This window comes from Tiliqua scincoides, chromosome 4 (assembly GCF_035046505.1).
Source record: "Tiliqua scincoides isolate rTilSci1 chromosome 4, rTilSci1.hap2, whole genome shotgun sequence".
NCBI classification, from domain to species: Eukaryota; Metazoa; Chordata; class Lepidosauria; order Squamata; family Scincidae; genus Tiliqua; species Tiliqua scincoides.
The window spans coordinates 4000317-4025868 of record NC_089824.1 but is presented as its reverse complement, the minus strand read 5'-3'; the positions used below and the strand labels follow the sequence as shown (position 1 = coordinate 4025868).

Sequence of the window (25552 nt, the reverse complement as noted above, 5' to 3'; positions counted from 1 at the left end):
CCAGTCACATGCTGTGAAGCTGCAAGGAATGTTCAGGAAATTGGAGGAGGGGACAGATGAGAGGCACCCCACTTATTGGCAGCAGAATTTGCAGTGCCCACTGCTAGAAAGTGCTGTTTTCCTACAAAGTTCCTTCCTACTCAGAAGGTGACCAAGTGAGGCCAGGCAGTCATGCCCATTGTCCTGAAGTCAAATCAGAGTGAGGGCAGGAGCTGGAAGTAATTCTTCCCTCTCTCTGTTATTTTCTGAGTAGATCAGAACTTGGAAGAAAAATAGTGCCCAACAGCCAAGAGCAGCTTGTGGCAAGCCGCAAAAAAGAGGAGTGGGCAGATGGGTGGCTGGGGGTTGTGCATATGCAATTTTGGGAAAGTTTGCACATATTCCCAGTTCACAAACTTGAGCCAAAACAGATTCTTGTAAGAATTTTCAGCTCCGTTGTAAGCAACACCTTCTCTTTAGTGGACAGCAATTCCTTCCAAAGGAGGAGGAATGTTACAAAACAGGACATGAAAGGAGACTTGCCCAAGTGGAAGGGCATTCGCAGCTGTCCAACACTGCCACCTAGAGGGCCTTCTCAACAGTGCAGGTAATTAATTAGAATTATCAGATTCTACTGTGTTTACATTTAAAGTCAAACACAGAGATAAATACATGCCCGGTTGCTGTCTTTGTTTTCCAGACTAGACGTGTATGTTTTACTTACTGCTGTCATCCCAGAAGGTTTTTGCGTCATCTCAACCTTCGTGGCTTGTTTTGATGCTGTACCGACTTCCTCTCAGTGAATCATAAAAGAAGCACTTTTTGCACACCCAGACTTGGGAAGAATTCAGTGAGACTAAGGCCCAAATCCTAACCAACCTTCCAGCACTGGCATAGCTGTACCAATGGGATGTGTGCCACATCCTGCAGTTGGGCGGCACTCACGAAGCCCTCCTCAAAGTAAGGGAAGGTTGGCAACCTTCAGTCTCAAAAGACTATGGTATAAGCCTACAACACCCGGTATTCCTAGGCGGTCTCCCATCCAAGTACTAACCAGGCCTGACCCTGCTTAGCTTCCGAGATCAGACAAGATCGGGCATGTGCAGGGTAACAGTTGCTGCAAAGTAAGGGAAGGTTTGTTCCCTTAACCTCATAGCTGCATTGTCCTTATGTCAGTGCTGGAAAGTGGGTTAGGATTTCCTGTGTTGGCAACCTTCAGTCTCAAAAGACAATGGTATAAGCCTACAGCACCAGGTATTCCCAGGCGGTCTCCCATCCAAGTACTAACCAGGCCTGACCCTGCTTAGCTTCCAAGATCAGAGAAGATCAGGCATGTGCAGGGTAACAGTTGCTGTGCAGGGATTGTGACCATTTGAGAAAATCAAGAGTAAAGCCCCACTTGGCCTTCCTCCCAAGATGTTAAAGGCACACAATATATGTTGGCAACCTTCAGTCTCGAAAGACTCTGGTATCGCGCTCTGAAAGGTGGTTCTGGAACAGCGTCTAGTGTGGCTGAAAAGGCCAATCCGGGAGTGACAATCCCTTCCACACCGGGAGCAAGTGCAGTCTGTCCCTGGTCTGTCTCCCTGGCTATGATTGCATCTTTAAAAATCGAACATCACGCATCCTAAGTAGTTGGTTCAAATGAAGAAATCAGCCCGTTCGGAGGAGCAAATGCATTTGGGTTTCCTTGTTGCCCATCATGCATTGCGGCCATAGGCACTCCTTGCTTGCTTTTTATGTTTTGTTTTGTTTTTCTTTCCTTTGCCTCACTTGTTTCTGTTCCTGAATATATTTGCTGGTCCCATTGTGGAGTGCACCAGACCTTTCTTCCTGGCTTTTTCTGGTCAAGGTGCTATAGCCTGAGCTCTGTAAGGAGCTCTTTAGAGGACTCAATCTCTAGAACAGCGATTTTCAGCCTTTTTCATCTCACGGAACACTGACAAGACACTAAAATGGTCAAGGCACACCATCAGGCTTTTGATAAATTGACAAGGCACATCATGCTGCCTGTGGAGGGCTGACATCCCCCATTGGCCCTACTCATCAGTGTCCTTCTCCCAAATTCCTGTGGCACATCTGCTCTAGAGAACTTGGTCTGGTCAGAGTGCCAATGTGTGAGCAGGGCTAATGGGAGCTCAATGGCAAGCCCACACCCCAGGGCCAGTGAGCAATGTGGCCATGACCCCAGCCCTGGCTGCATTCAGCACTTGTTTGCAGAGGGAAGTCCTGAATGTAGGGAGAGTTTCTCCTACCGTTCTACATCTAAATTCTCCTGCTGTTCAGCACTTGCTTCTTTGGGTAAGTGCTGGGCATGTGCAAGTCAGGCACATGTATAAGGAGGGTGTCACCAGGGGGAGCTGGCTAGCCAGGGCGCTCCCATTCACCCCTCTCGTGCAATGGTTCTTCAGAGAGCCATCAGGTATGAAATAGGCTCTGATCGTTGTGCAGTGAGACTCCAGAAGCAATGGAGGCCTTTGTGGACAGGGGTATGTATAGACACACGTACAGCAATATCTCCAGAAACACGGCTTTCTCCAGAACAGTTTCATTACAGCTCTCTTCGTCCTGGGTGTGACTGACAGCTGGGGGTGACTGACTGAAGCCAATGGAAACCAATCATTGTCACATGACAATGATTAAAGCAACATGACTATTTGGACCTCATCTGACTACTATCTGACTCCTTGGACTTTCTTTACCACTAGTGATGGGGTTCTCTGGTGCCAGACTCACTAAAAGTGCCCCAGACTCATCCAAATAGAACTGCCTTCATTTTTGGCCTTTTGCATACTCTGCAGCAGTGGCGTAACTAGAAGGGGTGCAAAGCATTAAGTTTGGTAGGCAGCCTCCCCACAAGCAGCCCCTCCCCTTCACAGTCATTCAGAGCAGGGAGACATCCACCTTTTGGGAGCCTTCCAGGGAGGCCTTCTGGGCATATGCCTCTTTTTTGCAATCCTGCCCGGGATGGCTCCGAAAAGGAGGGGTCACTTGCACGTCGCAGTGAGGCTCCCTGCGAAACTTAGTGCTTTTCGCCCCTCCTGCTACACCACTGCTCTTCAGATCAAGGCTCCAAATAGCCACTAACGCAATATAAAAATGAACTGCAATTCCAATACAAAAATCCAATCCATAATATAACCTTTTGCAATCACTAAAGTAATCCCTTAATGAGCTAGAACTGTGAGACAAGCTTGGTGAATGGGAGTTCCAGGCATCTTTGAGCAGAACTCATATCCCCGTGTAATTACAGAGTCAGGCTTGTATTTGGTTCAGTAGCAGCTACTAACAAGTACTGTACTGCCCTTTTACTGTTTTTGGGCATTCGTTGTGGCTATGCATATACATTAGAGATTCTTTTTTGGGGGTGGGGGAGCCCAGAGAGGGGAAATACTGAGACCTCTTCAAAACCTAACATAGCCCCACATAGCAATCAGACTCAAATTTAGCCGCACTGTGTATTGCCATTCTCAAAACCTTGGCGGAGAACAGAAAGCATCCATGGAGTGTAGACATGGAATTGGTTCACTCCAGGCGTGCACAGAGAGGCCTAATTGGTCTTCTTTCTGCATAGCCGGATTGAAGCACATGCAGTGGGCTGCTCTAGGATGCCATGTTGCCAGGTATGATCTGTGCACTCAAGACAGCCTCTCAGAGTACCCTGGGACACCTCCAAGGTTCTTTAGTCAGCCAGAGCGCAGGAACGGATTTTGCCTGCTGTGACCAGACAGCAACAAAGGTGCTTCTTGCTCGCTGCACCAGGAACACCGAGCAGTCCTGGGAGAGATCAGAAGCTGCCCTCTTAAGGAGAGATGAGTCCTGGTCCTACTCCAAAACTATTTCCGCTCCAGCCAACTCCCAGAGCTTCTGGAATTCTGGCTAGGATAGAAATTAGGAGCAGCTCTGGGTGTGAGTAATTGCTCTTTCTGCAGGGAATAAACCTTCCCATTTTCTTCTCTTTCTTCGGCACATTCAAGACGGGGGGGGGGGGAGGGGGGCATTGTCCAGGTATCCCCCTCCTGCAAACACATGTATTGGCAACCTTCAGTCTCGAAAGACTCTGGTATCGCGCTCTGAAAGGTGGTTCTGGCACAGCGTCTAGTGTGGCTGAAAAGGCCAATCCGGGAGTGACAATCCCTTCCACACTGGGAGCAAGTGCAGTCTGTCCCTGGCCTGTCTTCCTGGCTATGGGCCTTCCTTCTTTGCCTCAGACTGTTGGCCAAGTGTCTCTTCAAACTGGGAAAGGCCATGCTGCACAGCCTGCCTCCAAGCAGGCCACTCAGAGGCCAGGGTTTCCCACTATTGAGGTCCACTCCTAAGGCCTTCAGATCCCTCTTGCAGATGTCCTTGTATCGCAGCTGTGGTCTACCTGTAGGGCACTTTCCTTGCACAAGTTCTCCATAGAGGAGATCCTTTGATCTCCTCTATGACACAAGACACAAGAGTTTTTGGTAGAAATTTGGGCCATATTTATTGATTATTTAGCTGGACAGCTATCAGTACATGCAGTGGGTCCTGCCTAGTGTGGACCTAACTTGGAGGAATCCACTATCCTGCAAAAGCCCTTCTCTGGGCAAAGCGAGCCTGGATTCAAACCCAGGATCACTTGGCAGCTCTCCCGGTCTCCTTACCACCAATCTGTGAAGGAGTGGTCAAGGAAGCTTTTTCCACTTGCCCCAGCCTAGCAGCCTCTAAGGCAGGCACCAAGATTCAAGCCTGAGGGTTTACCAGCCAACATCCCTGACCCAGGAAGCCTCAAGAGATTGGTTCTGGTTGTTTCCCCTCCTGCTTGCCTAAGAGCAGACACTGGATCCCTAGTCCTCTTCTGAGTCCCACTCTATCCTGCCAGTCATGGTTTACCTGAAACAAGCCCACTCTTGGGGGCAGGCTAGGATAGGGGGAAAAAAACCCTCCACTCCCTTGCCAGTCTGGAATAAAGTCAAACTTCCTACCTGGTCCCTACAGGCGACTGTATCAGACAGTATCAAAACAGTGGGAGGGCTGGGTACTTCAGAGGCCAGAAAAATAATGGTGATGGAAGGCTGTTACATTGCCTTGTAGCCTTTGGGAAACCGCTCCATCTGGCCATCCCCACACGTGACCTAAGTACATGTGTGCAGTGGAACGGAGCCAGGACCACTCTCCCCACATTTATGGGATGAGAGAACATAAGAACAGCCCCACTGGATCAGGCCATAGGCCCATCTAGTCCAGCTTCCTGTATCTCACAGCGGCCCACCAAATGCCCCAGGGAGCACACCAGATAACAAGAGACCTCATCCTGGTGCCCTCCCTTACATCTGGCATTCCGACATAGCCCATTTCTAAAATCAGGAGGTTGCGCATACACATCATGGCTTGTACCCCGTAATGGATTTTTCCTCCAGAAACTTGTCCAATCCTCTTTTAAAGACATCTAGGCCAGATGCCACCACCACATCCTGTGGCAAGGAGTTCCACAGACCAACCACACGCTGAGTAAAGAAATATTTTCTTTTGTCTGTCCTAACTCTCCCAACACTCAATTTTAGTGGCTGTCCCCTGGTTCTGGTGTTATGTGAGAGTGGAAAGAGCATCTCCCTATCCACTCTGTCCATCCCCTGCAACTATTTAGATAGAGGAAATTAACAGAGGCAACTATTTCCTGCATTTTCAACTATTTTCTCCTTTCTTGTCTCCTCCTAAATAACCTTCCTTTTAAGAGAGGGGTAAGAAAAGGTTTTCTCCAGGGGGAATAAAAAAAGACCTCCCCCTCTCAAGACCTCCTCTCCCCACTTGAGATACCATGAATGATGAGACAAGAAACATCTCATCTCTGCACTTGTGGGAGGAACCTTGCTGGCTTGTTCTTCAGCAATTGCTGATTAGACCCAACCTCTCATTCATAATGCAAATTTCCTGCTTGGAACAGACTGCACGATCTCAGTGGTCCTCCACTCATTAGCACATCTGCAGGAGGACTTCCAGTGCATAGGTCATCTGGGGCCTTCCCTCCATTCATACTTTTCCCAGACATGTGTGGTTGGAGGCCCATTCACCGCCAAAGATTGACTCCCGTTCTGGTCTCCAGTATTCCAACTCAACACAACCAGAATGTGTATTCATTTCAAGGTCACGCAGAGACAGGAATAACTTGTTTCCAAAGGAGAACACCAGATAGAACAGCTCTTGTGTGCACGTAGAAAAAGTACAAACCTCTGACAGGCGTTTTTGTAAAGTTAAACTGCTGTCTGGCAGGCTCTCTTGCACATAGAACTATAAGAACATAAGAAGAGCCCCACTGGATCAGGCCATAGGCCCATCTAGTCCAGCTTCCTGTATCTCACAGCGGCCCACCAAATGCCCCAGGGAGCACACCAGATACCAAGAGACCTGCAAGGCCTCCTGGGAATTGTAGTTAAGAACATAAGAAGAGCCCCACTGGATCAGGCCATAGGCCCATCTAGTCCAGCTTCCTGTATCTCACAGCGGCCCACCAAATGCCCCAGGGAGCACACCAGATACCAAGAGACCTGCAAGGCCTCCTGGGAATTGTAGTTAAGAACATAAGAAGAGCCCCACTGGATCAGGCCATAGGCCCATCTAGTCCAGCTTCCTGTATCTCACAGCGGCCCACCAAATGCCCCAGGGAGCACACCAGATACCAAGAGACCTGCAAGGCCTCCTGGGAATTGTAGTTTAAGAACATAAGAACAGCCCCACTGGATCAGGCCATAGGCCCATCTAGTCCAGCTTCCTGTATCTCACAGCGGCCCACCAAATGCCCCAGGGAGCACACCAGATACCAAGAGACCTGCAAGGCCTCCTGGGAATTGTAGTTTAAGAACATAAGAAGAGCCCCACTGGATCAGGCCATAGGCCCATCTAGTCCAGCTTCCTGCATCTCACAGTGGCCCACCAAATCCCCCAGGGAGCACACCAGGTAACAAGAGACCTCATCCTGGTGCCCTCCCTTGCATCTGGCATTCTGACATAGCCCATTTCTAAAATCAGGAGGTTGCACACACACATCATGCCTTGTAACCCGTAATGGATTTTTCCTCCAGAAACTTGTCCCAACCCCTTTTAAAGGCATCCAGGCCAGTCGCCATCACCACATCCTGTGGCAAAGAGTTCTATGGCTGTGGCTGCACAAATGGAGCATTGGTTTTCTTTCTGTAGTCCCCTATGTGTGTCACAGATGCTGGCTGCTAAACTCTCAAGGCTCCATTTCCTCACTTTCCACTCTTAAGAACATACGAACATCAGAAGAGCCCCACTGGATCCGGCCAAAGGCCCATCTTGTCCAACTTCCTGTAACTCACAGTGGCCCTCCATGGGGAACACAAGGCAACAAGAGACCTGCATCCTGGTGCCACTCCCTTGCACTTGGTATCCTGAGGTAGCCTACTTCTAGAATCAGGAGGTTGCACCATTTGTGGGCCTACCGTAGGCTGACCTGGGGCTAATGCCCCGAATGCCAGTCTCTAGGGCCCTGCAGAAGCCTCTCTGAGGCTCCCAACGGGGGCAGAAACTATGCTTCCGATTTGCTGGAAGCACAGTTTATAGCACCGGGGAACCTCACAGAGGTTTCCCTGGCGTGGAAGGAGGTCGCACGAGGCTCTGTGAGCCTCTGGTAAGTGGGGGGGGGCGAATTTCTGTCCGAGGGGGTGGCAACAGCCCACGGGGGGGTCACCATCACAGAGCTTTGCCCCGGGTGTGGGGCTGTGGAGGTCTGCGGCTGGGTTGCACCTACCTATCATGGCATATAACCTGCGATGGACTTCTCTTCTAGAAATCTGTCCAATCCCCTTTTAAAGACATCCAGGCCATATGCCAACACCACATCCTGTGGCAAGGAGTTCCACAGATTAATGACACTCTGAGTAAAGAAATATTTTCTTATGTCGGTTCTAATTCTCCCAGCACTCAATTTATCAGGCTGGAGCTGCTTGGCTCAGTGGAGAGTGGGTCATCTTTCCCTGTGACTGGTCTGCCTTTGCTACTGCATCTAGTTTGTGGGATGCCTGGGAATCTGTGACTCCCACCACCCAGCTGGCAAGTAGGAGATCTGAGGGGTCACCCCTCTGGCTGGCTGAGGCCATGGTGGTGGCAATGACTTCTACTGTTGCTTTCTGAAATGAAGATGAGTGATGGGGAGGAAGGAGAGTGTCGAGGGCAGCACCTCCTGATCTTCACAAAGAGGGTCCCAGTCCTGTAAGGAGGATTTCTTTAGATTTGTCACTTTGTGAATCTTCTGGTGAAATTGGCTCTCTAAAGCAGGACCTGAAGTTTTGCTGAAATGGTGGATTTTAAATGCTTCAAAATGCCAATGGACAAGTCACTCGCTGGATGTGCTGATGATCACAGGCAGCAAGAAAGCAGCTTGTTTCCCTAGCAATGGTAACCATGGAAGCCCTTGTATGTAATCAGCTTCTTCACTCATTCATTGGTGGTCACTTTCCCCCAATATCCTGACTGGATGAGGACCCTCGATGAGCAGTGTAAGCAATGGAGCCCAAAGACAGTTCTGTCCTTTTTTGGACAGCATTTGCTTTTTCTTCCGCTAGAAAACAGTCACAAGGGAGGTGAATGCTACCAGAATCAAGAACCACAAAAGGAAGGAGACTTTCTGGTGCAAGGAAGGGGAGGGGTTTTTGCCTTCCTCCGAAGGAAACCTTGGAAGTCTGTAATGCACTCCCCAGACAGTGCTGGGATTTAGACGCAACAATTATTTGTGTAGCTGAGGGCACACTCCTGAGGCGCCCATGGGGCAGCGCAAGTCCTGTAAGGCACATTTGCACCTTCTCAGGAAGACGCCAGGCTGGCACTCAGAGGAGGCTGACACAAGCCTCCATGCCGGCTTCCTTGGCCAGCCTCTGGGGTGGGCGGGGAGAAGGCGGGAGGCGTTCTCGTGCAGGGGGTGGGTGGGCAGGGTGGCCTCGGGGCAGGTGGGGATAGCGGGAGGCGGGGCTGGGATCCAGCACTTATTCTGGATCGCAACCCTCGTTCTCAGGGAGTTTGGAGTGGCGTGAAGCTGCTCTGCTCTCCTCGGACTTGCGCCACCTCAGGAGGTGGTGCAAGTCCAAGGAGACCCACTGGGGCAAAGGCACCTTACCCAGAGGTAAGGGGAAAAATTTCCCTTTGCCTCTGACTGAGCCGCCTTGGGCACCTATCCTGCGCTGGATACAGTGCAAGCCTCTTGGCTTGCCTGTTCCAGCACAGGATAGGATTGCGGCTTAAGGCATCAGGCACAAAAACACCCCCTCATGCTTCCATAACATAACCCCCGCCATCTTTCGCACCCCCTTACAACATCTTAGAGCAGCATTTCTCAAACTGTTGGTCAGGACCATTTGATGGGTCACGAGCCAATTTCACGTGGGCCACGTAGCACCTCGCTCAGCCACCATTAAAATACAGAACTGAAAATACAGGCTACAGAGCTGCTGGGCTCCCAGTGGGAGAGAGGCCTGATGGTTTGCCCTGAAGAGGTGGGAAGATGGGGTGCTGGAGGGCTGTTTGGAGAAGGATCAAGATCTGCATTCTGTTTTGACATCCAAGCTGGAATGCTTGAGTTCTGAGCTATGCCAGATCACAGCAGGAGCGCTCTGTGCAATGGGATCTTTGGCTGATGGTGGCTTTGGTTTGAAGCCTAAATCAGTGGTGTCACTTCTGGCCATGACATCACTTCCAGCTTAATGACATCATTTCCTGTGGGTCCCAGAGCTAAAAAGTTATCTTAGAGACCTCTGAAAGGCACTTCTAGTTTTTGGCAAAAAAACCCACAAAAAACCGGTGCCTTTCAGAGGTGTCTGAGGCTTTCTGAGGCCTGGGGAAGCTTCTGCACTTCCGCTTCAGAGCCACACCTTGAAGGGGTGACTTAGAGGCCTCAAGAATTTGGTACCCAGGACAGGGGAAAGAGAAGATAGGTCTGCGCCAGCTGAGCTTGGCCAGCGCAGGGTTTCAGAGGGGGCGGGCAGAGAATGTGGAGGAGGAGGGCGGTGGGCGGGCAGACAGGGAGCGGGATGCAGGGCCAGGTTCTGGCAGTTCTGGCGGTTCCTGGCCCCCGTTCCTGGGTAGCGGGAGCAGCTCCTGGCTGCTCTGTTCTGCGCCACCTCCTCAGGTGGGGCAGTTCCAAGTAGACCCATTGGGGCCACTGCCGCTCTCCCCAGGGAGCTGGGGAAAAGTTTTCCCTTGCCTCGGACTGAGCCTCAACCAGCCTCAAACTTGTGCTGGATACAACACAGGCCTGCCAACCTGCCTGTTCCAGCGCAAGTTAGAATTGTGCTGTCAGAAGATGTATATTCAACCATGGAACTGTGAGTAAAGTAGAAGTTGGGCATCCTTATCTGAAGTGCTTGAGACCAAAAGCATTCTGCATATGGGTTTTTACAAATTTTGGAATGCTTACATGTGCCTAATGAAATATCTTGGGGACGGGGCCCAAGTCTAAACATGAAATCCATTCACTCCACTCCTGAGTTTGTGTTATTGATAGCAACTAGCCAGGTGGGATAGAAGGGGATGCTTTCGCTGACTGCTCTGTTTCCCCCTGTTTTCCCAACGGTTCGACCTCCACTTCGCATCCCCAGGATCCTCTGAAGGGCTGGTGTTTATATATGCCCTTCACAGAAACTGGGACATTCCATTATGCAGCCTCTGCATCCCATAATGTAAGCCCTTTCAACCAACAAGGGGTCGGCAGAGACATCATTCCTGGATCCGAGGCCCTGAGAAGCTATTCCAGCTACATCAACCTACTCTGGATTTTGGGTGTAGTGGAATAATTTCATTTACTCCCCAAAGACAGTGGAACTGGTGGTAGCAGATGAAGCAGGTGGCAGGGAAGGGGGGCTGGTCTGGCCTCTTCCTGCCTCCCCCACACTGGCCCTGCTGACACTTTACCTGCTCTGGCATGGGCTGAATGAGCCTGGCACACACACAGGACCTCCAGCCATTTGCGCCAATAGCCCCAAGGTGGATGTCAGTGCTGTGGCCTTTGTGACTTTGGACCAGGACTTCTACCAGCAGATCACACAATCCATTGCTGCAACCCTGGATAGGGTTGGACCATTAGACTCCAAGTAACCTTCTGCAAATCTTGAAGTTGTTTTCATTAAGTAGAGGCCTCAGCAAAACCACCTCGGCCCCCATTAAAACCATTCCCCATTGGGCATCCACTCAAGATGGAACAGTGGCTGGAAAGAGTTTGGGGTAACTTTTCAGGACCAGCACATGATATGATCCAAGAACAAAACGCAAGTCCTCTCTCTCTACAACAGCCAGTTGCCAACATCTGTTATGGTCTATTTTTTCACCCCACCATATGTACTGGGAGCAGAACTCCTTTTAGGGGTTGCCAGTTTGCACCCACCATGATTCTTTCCCACAATGCCCCAGATGTACCATCTCTCCAGGGAGAAAATATTTTGGACAAGAGAAAGCAGTGCACTTTCGGAGAACTTGGGGTGTTTGTTTGGCAATTTCTCACCCCTCCCTCCCATGATGAGTTTTAAGAAGCCGAATTTCAGAGCCCTCTGCAGTTGGAGGCAAGACAGAGGAGATGGCATCTCGGTGGGAAACACAGTAATTCCATCCCGTTTCCATAGAGACTTGTGCTCAGTGGTGCAGCCTTGACTGACACCTCACACCTTTTGTGAGGAAAAGCCCCTGGTGTCATAGAAACCAAAATGCGAACGTGCACAGAAGCCAGGATGAGGAAGGGGGCAGGCTGAGCAAGGGGTCTTGTTATTGTTTCCTGTATTCCACCTCTTGTGCCAGCTGGCGAGGCAGGCTGGCAGCCGGAACCTTTGTTTACATCCCGCCAGAAAGGTACGCAAGGCAAGCAAAAGTCCACACTTGGCAGGTATGCTGGGCAAGTGGGTGGAAGTTGCAGGGTTGGGAGACAAAAGCCGCTGATTGCTTTCCAGTGCCAGCACTGGGAGGGGAGGAGGAGAGTCCAGGTGATGCAATGATCTGTGGGATCAGGAAAGGAATCTCAAGGGGCCCTGCCACAGATTTTCACCCACCTGTGCCAGCAGTGCTGGACATTCTGTGTCTGGCTGTGTTGGCTGATCTAAAGCCAGTTTGCCTCTCCAGGAAAGCAGGGCTGCTGGAGGCGATGATGCCTTGAGGCTGGGCTGGCAGCTCACAGCACACAGTGAGTCACACCTTGGAAAGTGACTATCCTGGCTTTGCTGACATTTGCGGTGGGCGAACGTGGGCCGCCAGCTTGGCAGTTTGGGTTCCAAAGGGAGGAGGCGGGTCCATCCTGACCATCTTTTCACTGCAATAGGTCAGGCCTGTCAGGCTGCGCTCAGCCCACCATTGCGGCCTGCAAGGTCCTCGACAATCAAAAACAGGCATCCAAAATCAGCATTGAATGTCATGTACGACTGGTGCAGCTCCCAAGTCAGGGAGGACTCGGGCAGGTGTCAAGGCAGAAATGTTCCCTAAAATTCACTGCTTAGTGCATCATTTATTAGTGGCCACTGGGGACCAGGCTGACTGGGAGAAGTAACGAAAAATTGTACTTTTTTATAGTAAGTTCATAGGGGACTCTGTGGTCCCCTATGGGCAGAACCAGATCGGCCCCAGCTCTTTTGACTTTGCACCCGCTGCAGCACTCCACAGACCAATGGAGACATTGTCACACCAATGGATTGGGGCCTTGATCAGCTCCCACTCTGTCCGTGTTCCACAAACACCTGAAAGTGGTTGATTTGGTCCAGTTGGCTCGTACTCTGTGCTTTTGATTTTTTTGGGTTAGCCGTTTTGGTCTCTCTTATTCTTTGATTTGTGTTTTTCGATGTGCTTTCGAGCTGCTTTGGCAGGCTATGAACATAAGAACATAAGAACAGCCCCACTGGATCAGGCCATAGGCCCATCTAGTCCAGCTTCCTGTATCTCACAGCGGCCCACCAAATGCCCCAGGGAGCACACCAGATAACAAGAGACCTCGTCCTGGTGCTCTCCCCTACATCTGGCATTCTGACTTAACCCATTCCTAAAATCAGGAGGTTGCGCATACACATCATGGCTTGTACCCCATAATGGATTTTTCCTCCAGAAACTCGTCCAATCCCCTTTTAAAGGCGTCTAGGCTAGACGCCAGCACCACATCCTGTGGCAAGGAGTTCCACAGACCGACCACGCGCTGAGTAAAGAAATATTTTCTTTTGTCTGTCCTAACCCGCCCAACACTCAATTTTAGTGGATGTCCCCTGGTTCTGGTATTATGTGAGAGTGTAAAGAGCATCTCCCTATCCACTCTGTCCATCCCCTGCATAATTTTGTATGTCTCAATCATGTCCCCCCTCAAGCGTCTCTTTTCTAGGCTGAAGAGGCCCAAACGCCGTAGCCTTTCCTCATAAGGAAGGTGCCCCAGCCCCGTAATCATCTTAGTCGCTCTCTTTTGCACCTTTTCCATTTCCACTATGTCTTTTTTGAGATGCGGCGACCAGAACTGGACACAATACTCCAGGTGTGGCCTTACCATCGATTTGTACAACGGCATTATAATACTAACCGTTTTGTTCTCAATACCCTTCCTAATGATCCCAAGCATAGAATTGGCCTTCTTCACTGCCGCCGCACATTGGGTCGACACTTTCATCGACCTGTCCACCACCACCCCAAGATCTCTCTCCTGATCTGTCACAGACAGCTCAGAACCCATCAGCCTATATCTAAAGTTTTGATTTTTTGCCCCAATGTGCATGACTTTACACTTACTGACATTGAAGCGCATCTGCCATTTTGCTGCCCATTCTGCCAGTCTGGAGAGATCTTTCTGGAGCTCCTCACAATCACTTCTGGTCTTTACCACTCGGAAAAGTTTGGTGTCATCTGCAAACTTAGCCACTTCACTGCTCAACCCTGTCTCCAGGTCATTTATGAAGAGGTTGAAAAGCACCGGTCCCAGGACAGATCCTTGGGGCACACCGCTTTTCACCTCTCTCCATTGTGAAAATTGCCCATTGACACCCACTCTCTGCTTCCTGGTCTCCAACCAGTTCTCAATCCACGAGAGGACCTGTCCTCTAATTCCCTGACTGTGGAGTTTTTTCAGTAGCCTTTGGTGAGGGACCGTGTCAAACGCCTTCTGAAAGTCCAGATATATAATGTCCACGGGTTCTCCCGCATCCACATGCCTGTTGACCTTTTCAAAGAATTCTATAAGGTTTGTGAGGCAAGACTTACCCTTACAGAAGCCATGCTGGCTCTCCCTCAGCAAGGCCTGTTCGTCTATGTGTTTTGAGATCCTATCTTTGATGAGGCATTCCACCATCTTACCCGGTATGGATGTTAGGCTGACCGGCCTATAGTTTCCCGGGTCCCCCCTCTTTCCCTTTTTAAAAATAGGCGTGACATTTGCTATTCTCCAATCTTCTGGCACTGTGGCCGTTTTGAGGGACAAGTTGCATACCTTAGTCAAGAGATCTGCAACTTCATTCTTCAATTCCTTAATAACCCTTGGGTGTATGCCATCAGGGCCCGGTGACTTATTGATCTTTAATTTATCAATGAGGTCGGAAACATCTTCTCTTTTAACCTCTATCTGACTTAACTCCTCGGTTAGGAGGGGCCGTTCGGGCAGTGGTATCTGCCCGAGGTCTTCTGCCGTGAAGACAGATGCAAAGAACTCATTTAATTTCTCTGCCATCTCTAAGTCTTCTTTTATCTCCCCTTTCCCTCCCTCACCATCCAGAGGGCCAACCGCTTCTCTGGCGGGTTTCCTGCTTCTAACATATTTGAAGAAGCTTTTATTATTCCCCTTAATGTTGCTGGCCATGTGTTCCTCATAGTCTCGCTTGGCCTCCCCTATCACCTTCTTACATTTCTTTTGCCACAGTTTATGTTCCTTTTTATTCTCTTCATTAGGGCAAGACTTCCATTTACGGAAGGAAGCTTCCTTGCCCTTCACAGCCTCTCTAACTTGGCTGGTTAGCCATGCGGGCACTCTCCTGGATTTAGTGGAACCCTTCTTTCTTTGCGGTATACACCTCTGCTGGGCCTCTATTACTGTTGTTTTAAGCAGCCTCCATGCACTCTGGAGAGACTGGACTCTTTTTACCCTCCCTTTCAACCTCCTTCTAACCAGCCTCCTCATTTGAGGGAAGTCCGCCCGTCGGAAGTCAAGGGTTTTTGTTAGAGATTTGCCTGGTATTCTTCCCCCAACGTGCACATCAAAACGGATCGCAGCATGATCACTGTTCCCCAATGGCTCAGTAACGTTTACATCTCTAACCAGGTCCTGCGTACCGCACAAAATTAAATCCAGAGTCACCTGTCCTCTGGTGGGCTCCTTGACTAGCTGATCTAAGCCACAGTCATTTAGCACGTCAAGAAATCCGGTTTCCTTATCGTGACCAGAACACAAATTGACCCAGTCAATATGAGGATAATTGAAGTCCCCCATGATTACAACCCTGTCCTTCCTTGTCACCTCCCTGATCTGTTTCCTCGTTTCAAGGTCCCCATCAGATTTCTGGTCTGGAGGACGATAGCACGCCCCCAGTATTACATTGCTGCACAAGCCTGGTAATTTAACCCACAGAGATTCTACGGTGGAGTCGGACCCACCTTCAATCTCTACTTTGCTGGATTCTATCCCTTCCTTAACATAAAGGGCCACCCCACCTCCAACACGCCCCTGCCTGTCCCTCCTGTAGAGTTTATAGCCCGGGATTGCGGTATCCCACTGATTCTCCGCATTCCACCAGGTTTCCGTTATGCCCACTATGTCAATATTTTCCCTTGTCACCAGACATTCCAGTTCTCCCACCTTTGCTCGTAGACTTCGGGCATTCGCATAAAAGCATTTATACACGGAATGCCCCAGGATGGGCTGCTTATTTGCTCCTTTGTCCCCGCATTCTCTCATTGTGCCAAACCGTCTATCACATCCCTTCACCCTACCTTTCCCAATTTCTTCTCCTACCCTGCCTTTGTCTTGTTGTTCTCTAACCTCCCCATCCTCATCCCATAGGGATGAGGAGTCCCGAACCGGATGCCCCTCGGCTCCTGTCGGCCTTCCCCCAGGGATCAGTTTAAAAGCTGCTCTGCCACCTTTTTAATGTTATGCGCCAGCAGTCTGGTTCCATTCTGGTTCAAATGGAGCCCGTCCCTCTTGTACAGGCCCCGCTTGTCCCAAAACTTTCCCCAGTGCCTAACGAATCTAAACCCCTCCTCCCTACACCACCGTCTCATCCACGCATTGAGACCCCTGATCTCCGCCTGCCTAGCTGGCCCTGCGCGTGGAACAGGTAGCACTTCAGAGAACGCTACCTTTGAGGTCCTGGCTTTCAGCTTCCTGCCTAAAAGCCTAAATTTGGCCTCCAGGACCTCCCAGCTACACTTACCCACGTCGTTGGTGCCGACATGCACCACAGCCGCTACCTCTCCCCCAGCACTGTCTACCAGCCTGTCTAGACGAGAAGTGATGTCCGCAACCTTCGCACCAGGCAGGCAAGTCACCATGCGGTCCTCACATCCGTCGCAAACCCCCCTCTCTATGTTTCTAATAATCGAATCCCCCACTACAAGAAGCCCCCATATATATATGCATATATTTATATATATGCATTTTATATAAATAAACAAATAGAGAGAGAGAATGTCTTCAGGGTTGTCAGCCCCCAGTCCTGAACTCTGTGTGGGAGAGTACAGACAGAAGGCACAGAAACACTCCATCACTCCTCTCCAACATGTCTACCTTGGCCATAGGTGTGCAGGTCTAGCAGAAGTTCATCCGGCCCAATCTTCTCCCTGCCTCCAAGAGTGTGTCAGGGAACTTTAGAGGCAGAGCAGGAAGGCAGTAGCCGGTGGCATAACTAGAAGGGGTGCAAAGCACTAAGTTTTGCAGGCGCCTGAATGCACTGCACAATCAGCCCCTCCCCTTCCCCTTCTGGGCAAGAGGAGCAAGAGTCATTCTGGGCAAGAGGAGCAAAACGGAGGCAGAAGGCCCAGAATGACTCTGAAGGGGAAGGGGAGGGGGCAGATTGTGCAGCGCGTTCAGGCGCCTGCAAAACTTAGTGCTTTGCACCCCCTCTAGCTAGGCCGCTGACAGGAGCCCTCTTTTGTTGCACATCGCCAGCATTTGGTATCCAGAAGGGCCTCCACATAACAGAAGAGCATAGTGGCATTTTGAGGCCATTTTGCATGCCTCAGAATTTTGTCTCAACAGAGCCGACAACTGATAAGGAGGGCAGAGGATGAGGGGGAGGTGTTTTTAAGCATATATAAATATCACAGGAAAGGGGGCATAGCTCAGTGGGATGCTCAGGCTTTTGCATGCACATTCTAAGTTTCAGTCCCCAGCATCTCCAGCTAGAAAGGATCTTGCATAGCCATGCTAACAAAGGCCTCTACCTGAGACTCTGGAGAGCTGCTGCCATTCAGATTGAACCATGCAGGTGTCCCCTGGTATCTGTAGGGGACAAAATCTTACTGCTAGTACAGAGATACCTGAAACCGCAGATAGCAGCGAACCCTACTCAAATCCCCTCCATCATGCTCGTGACTCACCTCTCTGCAAACGCTTTGCAGAAGGGAGATTTTTCTTCCTTTTTGCTTTGCAACAGGAAGCAGACTGGCAGAACCTATGTTCATAGATGCTAGAGGACTTTCCATTCGTGTTCTCACTATTGCCTCCTGTAGTGTTCCTCCAGGACACTGGTTCCCAACTGTGGTCCACAAGACCCTCAGAAAAAAAAAAAACACAAAAAAAAGACCACCTTTGATCACTTCTACGTCTCACTGAGTAAGCATTCTCCCATGGACCACCAGAGAGGGCTGAAGTGTTGGCCATGGGCAGTCCATTCTCCACCATCTCTGGTAGTCCATGGAGCAGTGCTCACTCAGGAGATGCTCCCCCATGGACCACCAGAGAGGGCGGAGAATGGACCACCTACAGCCTCAGCCAACTGCAAAACCTTCTCTATAAATCTTCTCTGTAAATAATAAATCTAATATATCTCTAATAAATCTCTAATTGTTACAAATTTAATTGTATTTTTGTGCATGCAGGGGGTGGGGGGTTGCATGTGATCCACAACAATTTCAATTTTTCCCTTAGTGGGCTACTAAATGTTGGAAATCCCTGCTCTAGGAGCTGCAGTCTATGTTCTCACTCTTTGCTTCCTGTTCCAAAGCGAAAGGAAGAAAAATATCCCTTTTTGCAAAGTGATTGCAAAGAAGAGAGGTGAGTCATGAGCACAAATGGGGGAAATTTGACAACTGTGGATCAGTGAAAGCACAGATATGGGACCCACGGATACTGGGGAGGGGGGAGGAATGCCTGTACTGGATTAGACAAACCAATGGCTTGATTAAATATTGTGCAGCTTCCTACACTCACATAGGAACTCCAGAACTGAACGTCTCCGAGAAGGTAGTATCTTAGATAAAACTTAGAAAGTCTTTGCCCAAGGCTGAGCTTTTTCCAATTAGCATTGATAATATGGGAGCATCATGGCCATTTATCACACAGCGGGTTTGCATCTCAGGGATCACGCACATGTTTTGCAGGGAGGACTGGGAGAGGTGCCGGTCTATGTAGACCATGCTGAGTGAGATGGACCAATTGTCTGAGCTCTGGAAGGAAGCTCTGCCTTATGGAACTGTAGGACTAGAATGCACACAAATGCCATGCAGCCCGGCTCTGCCTTGTCGGTTTCCTCCACCCCGTCATCGGCTTTGCAGTCCAGAGCACAACTAGAAGGCCAGCTGAGAAGACATGCACACAAAAAGAGATGTTGGCTGGGCTGAGAAGGTGGAACAGCTGGCCCAAGCTGCACCCAAGGAAAGCAAATGAGCTGAAAGCTTGTGAGCTGTGAGCTAGTTTATCCAAGGCATAGGGGAAGAATGAAGGGGAGACCATGGTTCTTTTAGGTATTACATTTTATTATAGAAATCTACAAAAGCAAAAGTGGTCTTACTATGAACAGACTTTGCTACAATTGCTTTGCAACTGAAGAATGCCATAGCAGTGGCTGACACAGCCTCACCGTCAGTGTGATACCCGTGAGTAATATGTGGCCTTGTGAGTAATAGGTGGCCACTTGAACTAGGTCAAGTGGTTTGAGTGGCCAAGAAATGATCAGTTAATACACATATCCTTGTGCAGACGCACATTAGGGCCACCTTCTGTACAACACTGAGCGAGCTGGTACAACCCATGGTAACCGCTTTCCTGGAATAACATTACACACTGAATGATGTTTGTTTGGGGGTTCATAAATTCATCACACAAACATACTCTTGCACATGGTTCTCCCTCAGAAGAGTAACACCACCGGGTCTCTCAATGAGAACTGACGGTGCCTACGCAAGAATGCTGTAGATAAAAGCTCCCATTGGATAGAAGCAATGGATGTAGAGAAAATCCAGTAATCCTATTGGCCAGTTCCCCAAACAACCCCAGAACCAAGATGTTACAAAAATGCTGACTCAATGTCTTCAAAGTTAGGGGGGAAAAATTGGCAAGTGATGGAAAAGGTCAACTTGGATATTTCAGGCTCACTGGAAGTCCACAGTTTCCTTCAAGGTGAGTCGAACAAGTATACTTTTTTAGTCTATTGATCTTATTGCCAAATCTTCTTTTGACAGCTGAAGGTGCATCATGTCTCCTCACCTGCAAGTCCCAAAAAATGATCCAGCGCACCAGGATTTGGTTATACAGTATAATTTGGCACATTGGCGCACATTCATTTATGTCCACACCGACATGTCAGCCAGGTATTTTTGGAAGAAATTTTTAAAACTCAAAGCCGTCTCCAATCTACCTGTTTGACAGGTGGAAGACGAAGCAAAACTTCTTTGAACATCAAAAACTGCACAACTTACAACGGTGCAAGTGTGGCCTGCTCCCTAGTTAGTTCAAGAAACCTCAGTGGGAGCACCAAATTATGGAAAGAACGGCATTCCTTCTGGCTGGGTTGGGAAGTTGGATAAGTCCCATTCATCACCCATATTTGTTCACTTTCTTGTGATTATTTCACCCACCTCTATAGTTTGGGAAATAAAAAAATCCTTGATACCATTTTTGAGATCATTTCTTGCAAATGTGGTCAAAAATGTGCAACATCCTCTGCTTGAACTCCATGGCAGAAGGGCTCTCATGCACTTTGGACTGTTGGTAACTGAATAGGAAGTGATCTGAGTTTATCCTTCCCTCCCCCAAATCCTCCCTCTTATCCCCCTTCCAATCAACTTCCCCCAAAGCTTGGCAATCAGGTAATCAGGGCTTCACCTCCCTCTCACCACCCAAGTGCCAGAGATCATATTGCTCTTGTCATTTTAAAACTTGGTCCATAAATTGCAATGTCTGTACTGGGTGTAGTCCTTTGAAAATCCGTTTCAGTCAGTTGCATCCTGCACAGTTCCTTCCTTGTGCCTCTCTCTGTCCCTCTTGGAGCTGGCCTGGTAAGTTGACACCTCCACAATCTTCTCCAGGATGTTGAACTTTCTGAGCCGCACTTTTGTGGTGATTTCTTCTTGCCCCCAAGAAAGCAGCTGCTCAGGCAATCACAGAGCCGGCGCTCTAGCCACAGAATGAAAAAGAAGTGCCCTGCAATCAAGGGAAGTGGAAGTTAGACTTGATGAATGCCTGTGAATGGATGGAGAAGAGCTGGCGGTATAGAGTTGGGACAGTTCTAGAAGGCTAGAAAAAGCTGGAGATAACTTCCCTAATTTTGAGATGGAGTGTCTTTGGGGCAGACTCCTCTCCTGACACTTCTCTGAAAGCTCTTTAGGGGACCCCACAACAAAGGGGAACCTTCAGAGCTGGCCGCACCAAGGGTGGGAAAGCCCAGAGCCCCAATTTCAACTACAGCTGCAGCGCTGGACATCCTGGGGAGCTGCAAACCTCTTGACTAGCTTGCCTTGCCCATCACTAATCATTTGTCAGTGCATAGCTAGAGGCGGTGCAAAGCACTACGTTTTGCAGGGAGCCTCATCACGGTGTGCAAGTGGCCTCTCCCCCCCTTTGGAGCCATTCTAGGTGGGGGGAGCAAAACGGAGGTGTACACCACCGTTTTGCTCCCCCCCCCCCACCCAGAATGGCTCCAAAGGAGAGAGGCTGCTTGCTGCTTGCTGATGCAGTGAGGAAAAGTTCATTACGGTTACAAGTCATGGTAGGTCTGTGCAAGCTCTTGGTTTTAGAGGCAGGCTGCCTCTGATTGCCAGATGCAGGGGAGGGCACGAGGATGCACATTGTGTCTGTTGTCTTGTGTGCTCCCTGGGGCATTTGGTGGGCCACTGTGAGATACAGGAAGCTGGACTAGATGGGCCTATGGCCTGATCCAGTGGGGCTCTTCTTATGTTCATATGCTCCCTGCAAACTTAGTGCTTTGCACCCCTCTAGCTATGCCACTGCATTTATATCCATATGGTTTGGGCTGTCCAGGAAGAACAGGGGGAAGCACTAATATCCTTCTCCACAGTGCAGAAAAGTGTGCAGCAAATAACAGGGAGTATCTGAGCCCCAAAGCAGGGCTCCAGAAACAGGAGTCTAAATTTTGCCCTCCAGTGGAGAGGACTTTGCCCAGTGCTGTGGGTATTCAGAACTGGCACTGGGTGTGGAAGAGGAATCTGCCTGAGAGCTCATTACCTGCTCTGGACGATGTCCCTGCAGGAGCTCATGGATCCTGACGTCCATTCAGCCCTCCTGCATGCTCGGATTTTCTGAGCCACCGCTCCGCCTTCCGCACTGCTCCACAAGCCATTCAGGAAGTGCATTGCTCACTGCTGCTGCTGAATGAGTCACTGGAACAAAAACAGAACATGCTCTGTGAGCCGGGCCTGCTGCAGCCACACAGATAACCTTGCGCTAGGCATGGTTCCCTTCCCTGCCCAATTGAGCCCCAACTGAGTCTTTTGTCCGAAGGGCACACTCTGTCGGCACGCTGTCCCAGCTGGGCTACCTGCTTACGCACTGCCTCTTTCCTTCTGACCCAATTCCCCCTTTCCCTGCTTCTGACTCTTTCAGAATGAGCATGAATGAAATAACCCCTGGGCTTTCTCCCAGCTCCGCCTTGCTCCGTACCAAGGGCAGGATAGCAGAAGGAGAGAGACTATAGTCATCTTACAGCCCAATCCTGTGCTTGTCTGCTCAAAGTAAGTCTAACTGTGTTCAATGGGGCATATTCCCAGGAAAGTGCTTATAGGATTGTAGCCCTAGTCTAATGCCCCCCCCCCGACCAGCAGCAATAATTTAAAAAATGACATCAGAATTGGACAATGTAGTTGCTCCCAGTGGCATCGCTAGAGGGGGTGCAAAGCACTAAGTTTTGCAGGGAGCCTCACTGTATGCCTCCGTTTTGCATCCACCACCCAGAATGACTCCGGGGGGGGGAACTTGCATGCCGCAGTGAGGCTCCCTGCAAAACTTAGTGCTTTGCAGCCCCTCTAACGACATTACCGGTCCCTGCAAGGACTGAACTCAGCTCTCTGAGATTTAGGACGATATCTAGCAGTTAAATCTGTGAAAAGCAAATGGACTGAGGAGGTGCTGTCTTACCTTTAGCCAATGGGAAGGAGTCACGCCCCAAAGGCTCACAGAGCTGGTCTGCACTGCTTCTCAAGGTAGAGCAGAAACAGGCACAATCGTTGTGCAGGTTCTCACTTCTTCTTTTCCATGTTGCTGGTTGCTGTTCCCAGTCAATGCGCAATGACGAGTGCGCTATTCTAAATGACTGAAGTTCCAGAACTCCAGAGGGCACTCAGCTGTTGCTTCAGTCCTCTCTCTTCCCAACTGTCCAAGTTTCTCAAAGCTGCTGATAGTTTGCTTCTTGGCATTGGGGGAAAAGCAGTACAACTTGAGTTTTCTTCTAGCACTTTCCGGTCAAATCACCCAGACTTCGTGGAAAAAGCAGGTCAGCAGGCCATGTCGCTCAGCTACCATGATCTCTGCTCTGAGGGCATCACAACTCTGGAAGTTGACTTCCTTGCCAAAATGCCCACCCATCTCTCATGGGACCAAAGCTTGAGGAAGTTCAGTAGGTGCATTCAAGGATGCAGTAATTCTGCCTTCTTGCTGGACTTGTTGACAGTGGAATGAGCTCTGAATTCCTGTTGTGTTTGTATATAATTTTTTTTTTTCTTAAAATAGTTGAGGAATCTAATCCGTATAAAAAATCATGCTCTGATCTTTCTCTTATTGAGTGCCTAAAAGTTAAGAGATATCTAACATATTTTTTTTATCACACTGTCTAGCTACAAGGTAACACCTTATTGTTCTGATAAGTGAGGAAAGCATGGTATCCCATCCTGGCTACCACCCACCTCCCAAAGTCTAGAACTCCTAAGAAATAAGACTGAGAAATAAGACTGTCAGATGTGTGGAGGGCGGCCTTTTCTGGAGCTGAAGGACCCTAGAAATCAGACCAGAGCCAAAGAAGATCCACAAGCCCACATGGGAAGAAAAATGAGAGCAGGGATGGATTATTTTGGGGTTTGAAATGTCAGCTGGCCTTTTGTAGGTGCCCCTGAAACTTTCAAAAAAGTTCCCGCCTCAGTGTGTTTGCAGCTCAGAATAAAAAGTTTGAGGAGGAATAGGATAAAAGCGGAAGCCCTCCACGGTCTCTGGCAAGAGTGAAAGTCCACTGACTCACACAGAAGGAAGCCAGAGTGGTTGCAAAAGGTGGCTGTTGGCAGGAGTGGGTCGGATGGGGGAATGGCTGGAAGGAAAATGAAGTGGCAAGAGCAGAGGGTGTTGTGCCTGGTTAAATGCCTTCAGAATCAATGCCCGAGAGAGGCACTTGGCTGCTTCAACCACAGAGAAGAGGCTGGTTGGCTTGGCAACATGGTCCAACCCTTGCCTGACTTTAACAAAAGAAATCCTCAAAAGAGCCATCGACTCCCCAGCTTGAGCCTCTGCAGGTGATTCAGGCCGGTCATGTTTTCTGCACGGTCTGACCGCAAGCAGAAAAAAAAAACCCCAAACAATTCTCCTTCTATGGGCTGATGGACTGAGAGCATCCTCAGACCCATCCTGGCCGAAGTATCCTACTCAAAGGAAAGCCCCTTCCTAAATAAGCGACCGACTCCCTCCTGCATGACACCCGCCTCGTTTCTTGGCTCATATCACTGTGGCTGGTGGAAGAGAAGCGTCCGGCTGAGTCCCGTCACTAGCCACAGGACTGGCAGTTGTGGAGGGAGGCAAACTCTCTACAGAGTCCCCCAGGTGGCGCTCAGGAGTCCTCTGGGGACTGGGCTCCTCGGAATGATCCAAGTTGCCCTCAACTTCCTTGCCCCTCTGGATCAGCTGTTCTAAAGTTTTGGGGTAGGGATGGCTGAGAAAGCGCTTGAGTTTGGGTTGCAGAGTCCCTACCACGTACTGGATGACCTCCTCCTCATCGGCATCAATGTACAGGGTCTGATACAAGTCCCTTTTGCGCCAGAGGAACTGGTCTAGGGGCTCTCCATCCTTCTGGGGAAGATCCAGCTCTCTCTTGATGGCATCCCTTGTCAGAGTCCCCTCGCTGTATTGCAAGAACTCTTTCTTGAACTCCAGCCAGTTCTTGACAGAGTCCTGCTTGTATTCCCACCATTTTTTGGCAGGGCCATTCATGTGGTTTTGGATCTGAGAGAGCCAGTACTCCTCAGTCCCCCCCACCTGCTTCAAATAATCCTCTAAGTGAGTCAGGAACTCCCTTGGGTCCTCAAAAATCTGGGTCTCCACTGGGGAGGGTGGGGCATCCTCTGGGGCAGGGACCCACTGATAGGAGTCAGGGGATTGAGGCACAATAGGAACATCTCCTGATGGAGGAGGAGTGAGGGCATACATCTGGCTCATGTCTAGGGCATAGTCATAAATCTCCCCTTCGCTGGGCCTGAGTTCTGGGCCTCCAACCCCCACAGAGACCGTCTGCCTGGGAGTATCCCCATGATAGTACTTTCCCCCACCAGACTCCAGTCGGTCAGCCCATTTCTCCAGGCGGAAAAACACTTCCTTCCAGACATTCATCTCCCTCTTGACCCACCTCTCCAAGTGGGCAATGGTCTCCTGGCATCGAGACAAGCAGGCCTTGATGGACTTCTTCCACCTCTGGTTTTCGGCCGCTGAGGGGACATGATCCTCGAGGTTGTTCTCGAGTTTCCCCACTGACTTCTGCAAGCCCTTCAGCTCCCGCTCCACCTGCTTGGACACCTCAGTCAGGAGGTGGCGGTGGGTTCTCCTGACATGCTCTAACATCTCCGCCCGGCACTTCCCTATCTGAAGGATGACATTGGGCTTGTTGGCCACCCCGCGGTGACCTTGGAAAGAGTGGAGGTTCCCAGGGTTGAAGTTATCCACCTGCATGATGCCCTGACTGCAAAGCTATGCACTAACTGAGCCGGAACACTTCACCTGTTCCACCTGCCCTCCTGTGGTCGCCTCCTCCAGAAGTGGATCACCCCCAAGACAAACACAACGGAATTAGAAATCACCCCAGAAAAAGTCGCTGGCCGAGTTCTCCCGTTCTGCAAAGTCCAAGAAAAAAAGTTTGGTCCTGCTGCAGAGTCTTCCTCTGCTGGAAGCCGTTAATTCCTGAGCTGAGCCGTGGAACCTTTCCTGAGCAGGCTGCGATGCTCTGAGCTGTTGCCA

The 25552-nt window shown here is 49.9% G+C and overlaps 1 protein-coding gene and 1 pseudogene across 1 annotated transcript; both read right to left on the bottom strand.

The window, feature by feature from the left end:
- Window positions 1-984: 984 nt before the first annotated feature.
- Window positions 985-1101, bottom strand: LOC136650796 (5S ribosomal RNA; annotated as a pseudogene).
- A 22942-nt stretch (window positions 1102-24043) lies between these two features.
- On the bottom strand, window positions 24044-25267 carry ARC (activity regulated cytoskeleton associated protein). Its single transcript, XM_066626501.1, has one exon. It carries the CDS (start codon window positions 25265-25267, stop codon window positions 24044-24046), a length of 1224 nt encoding a protein of 407 aa, XP_066482598.1.
- Window positions 25268-25552: the final 285 nt, after the last annotated feature.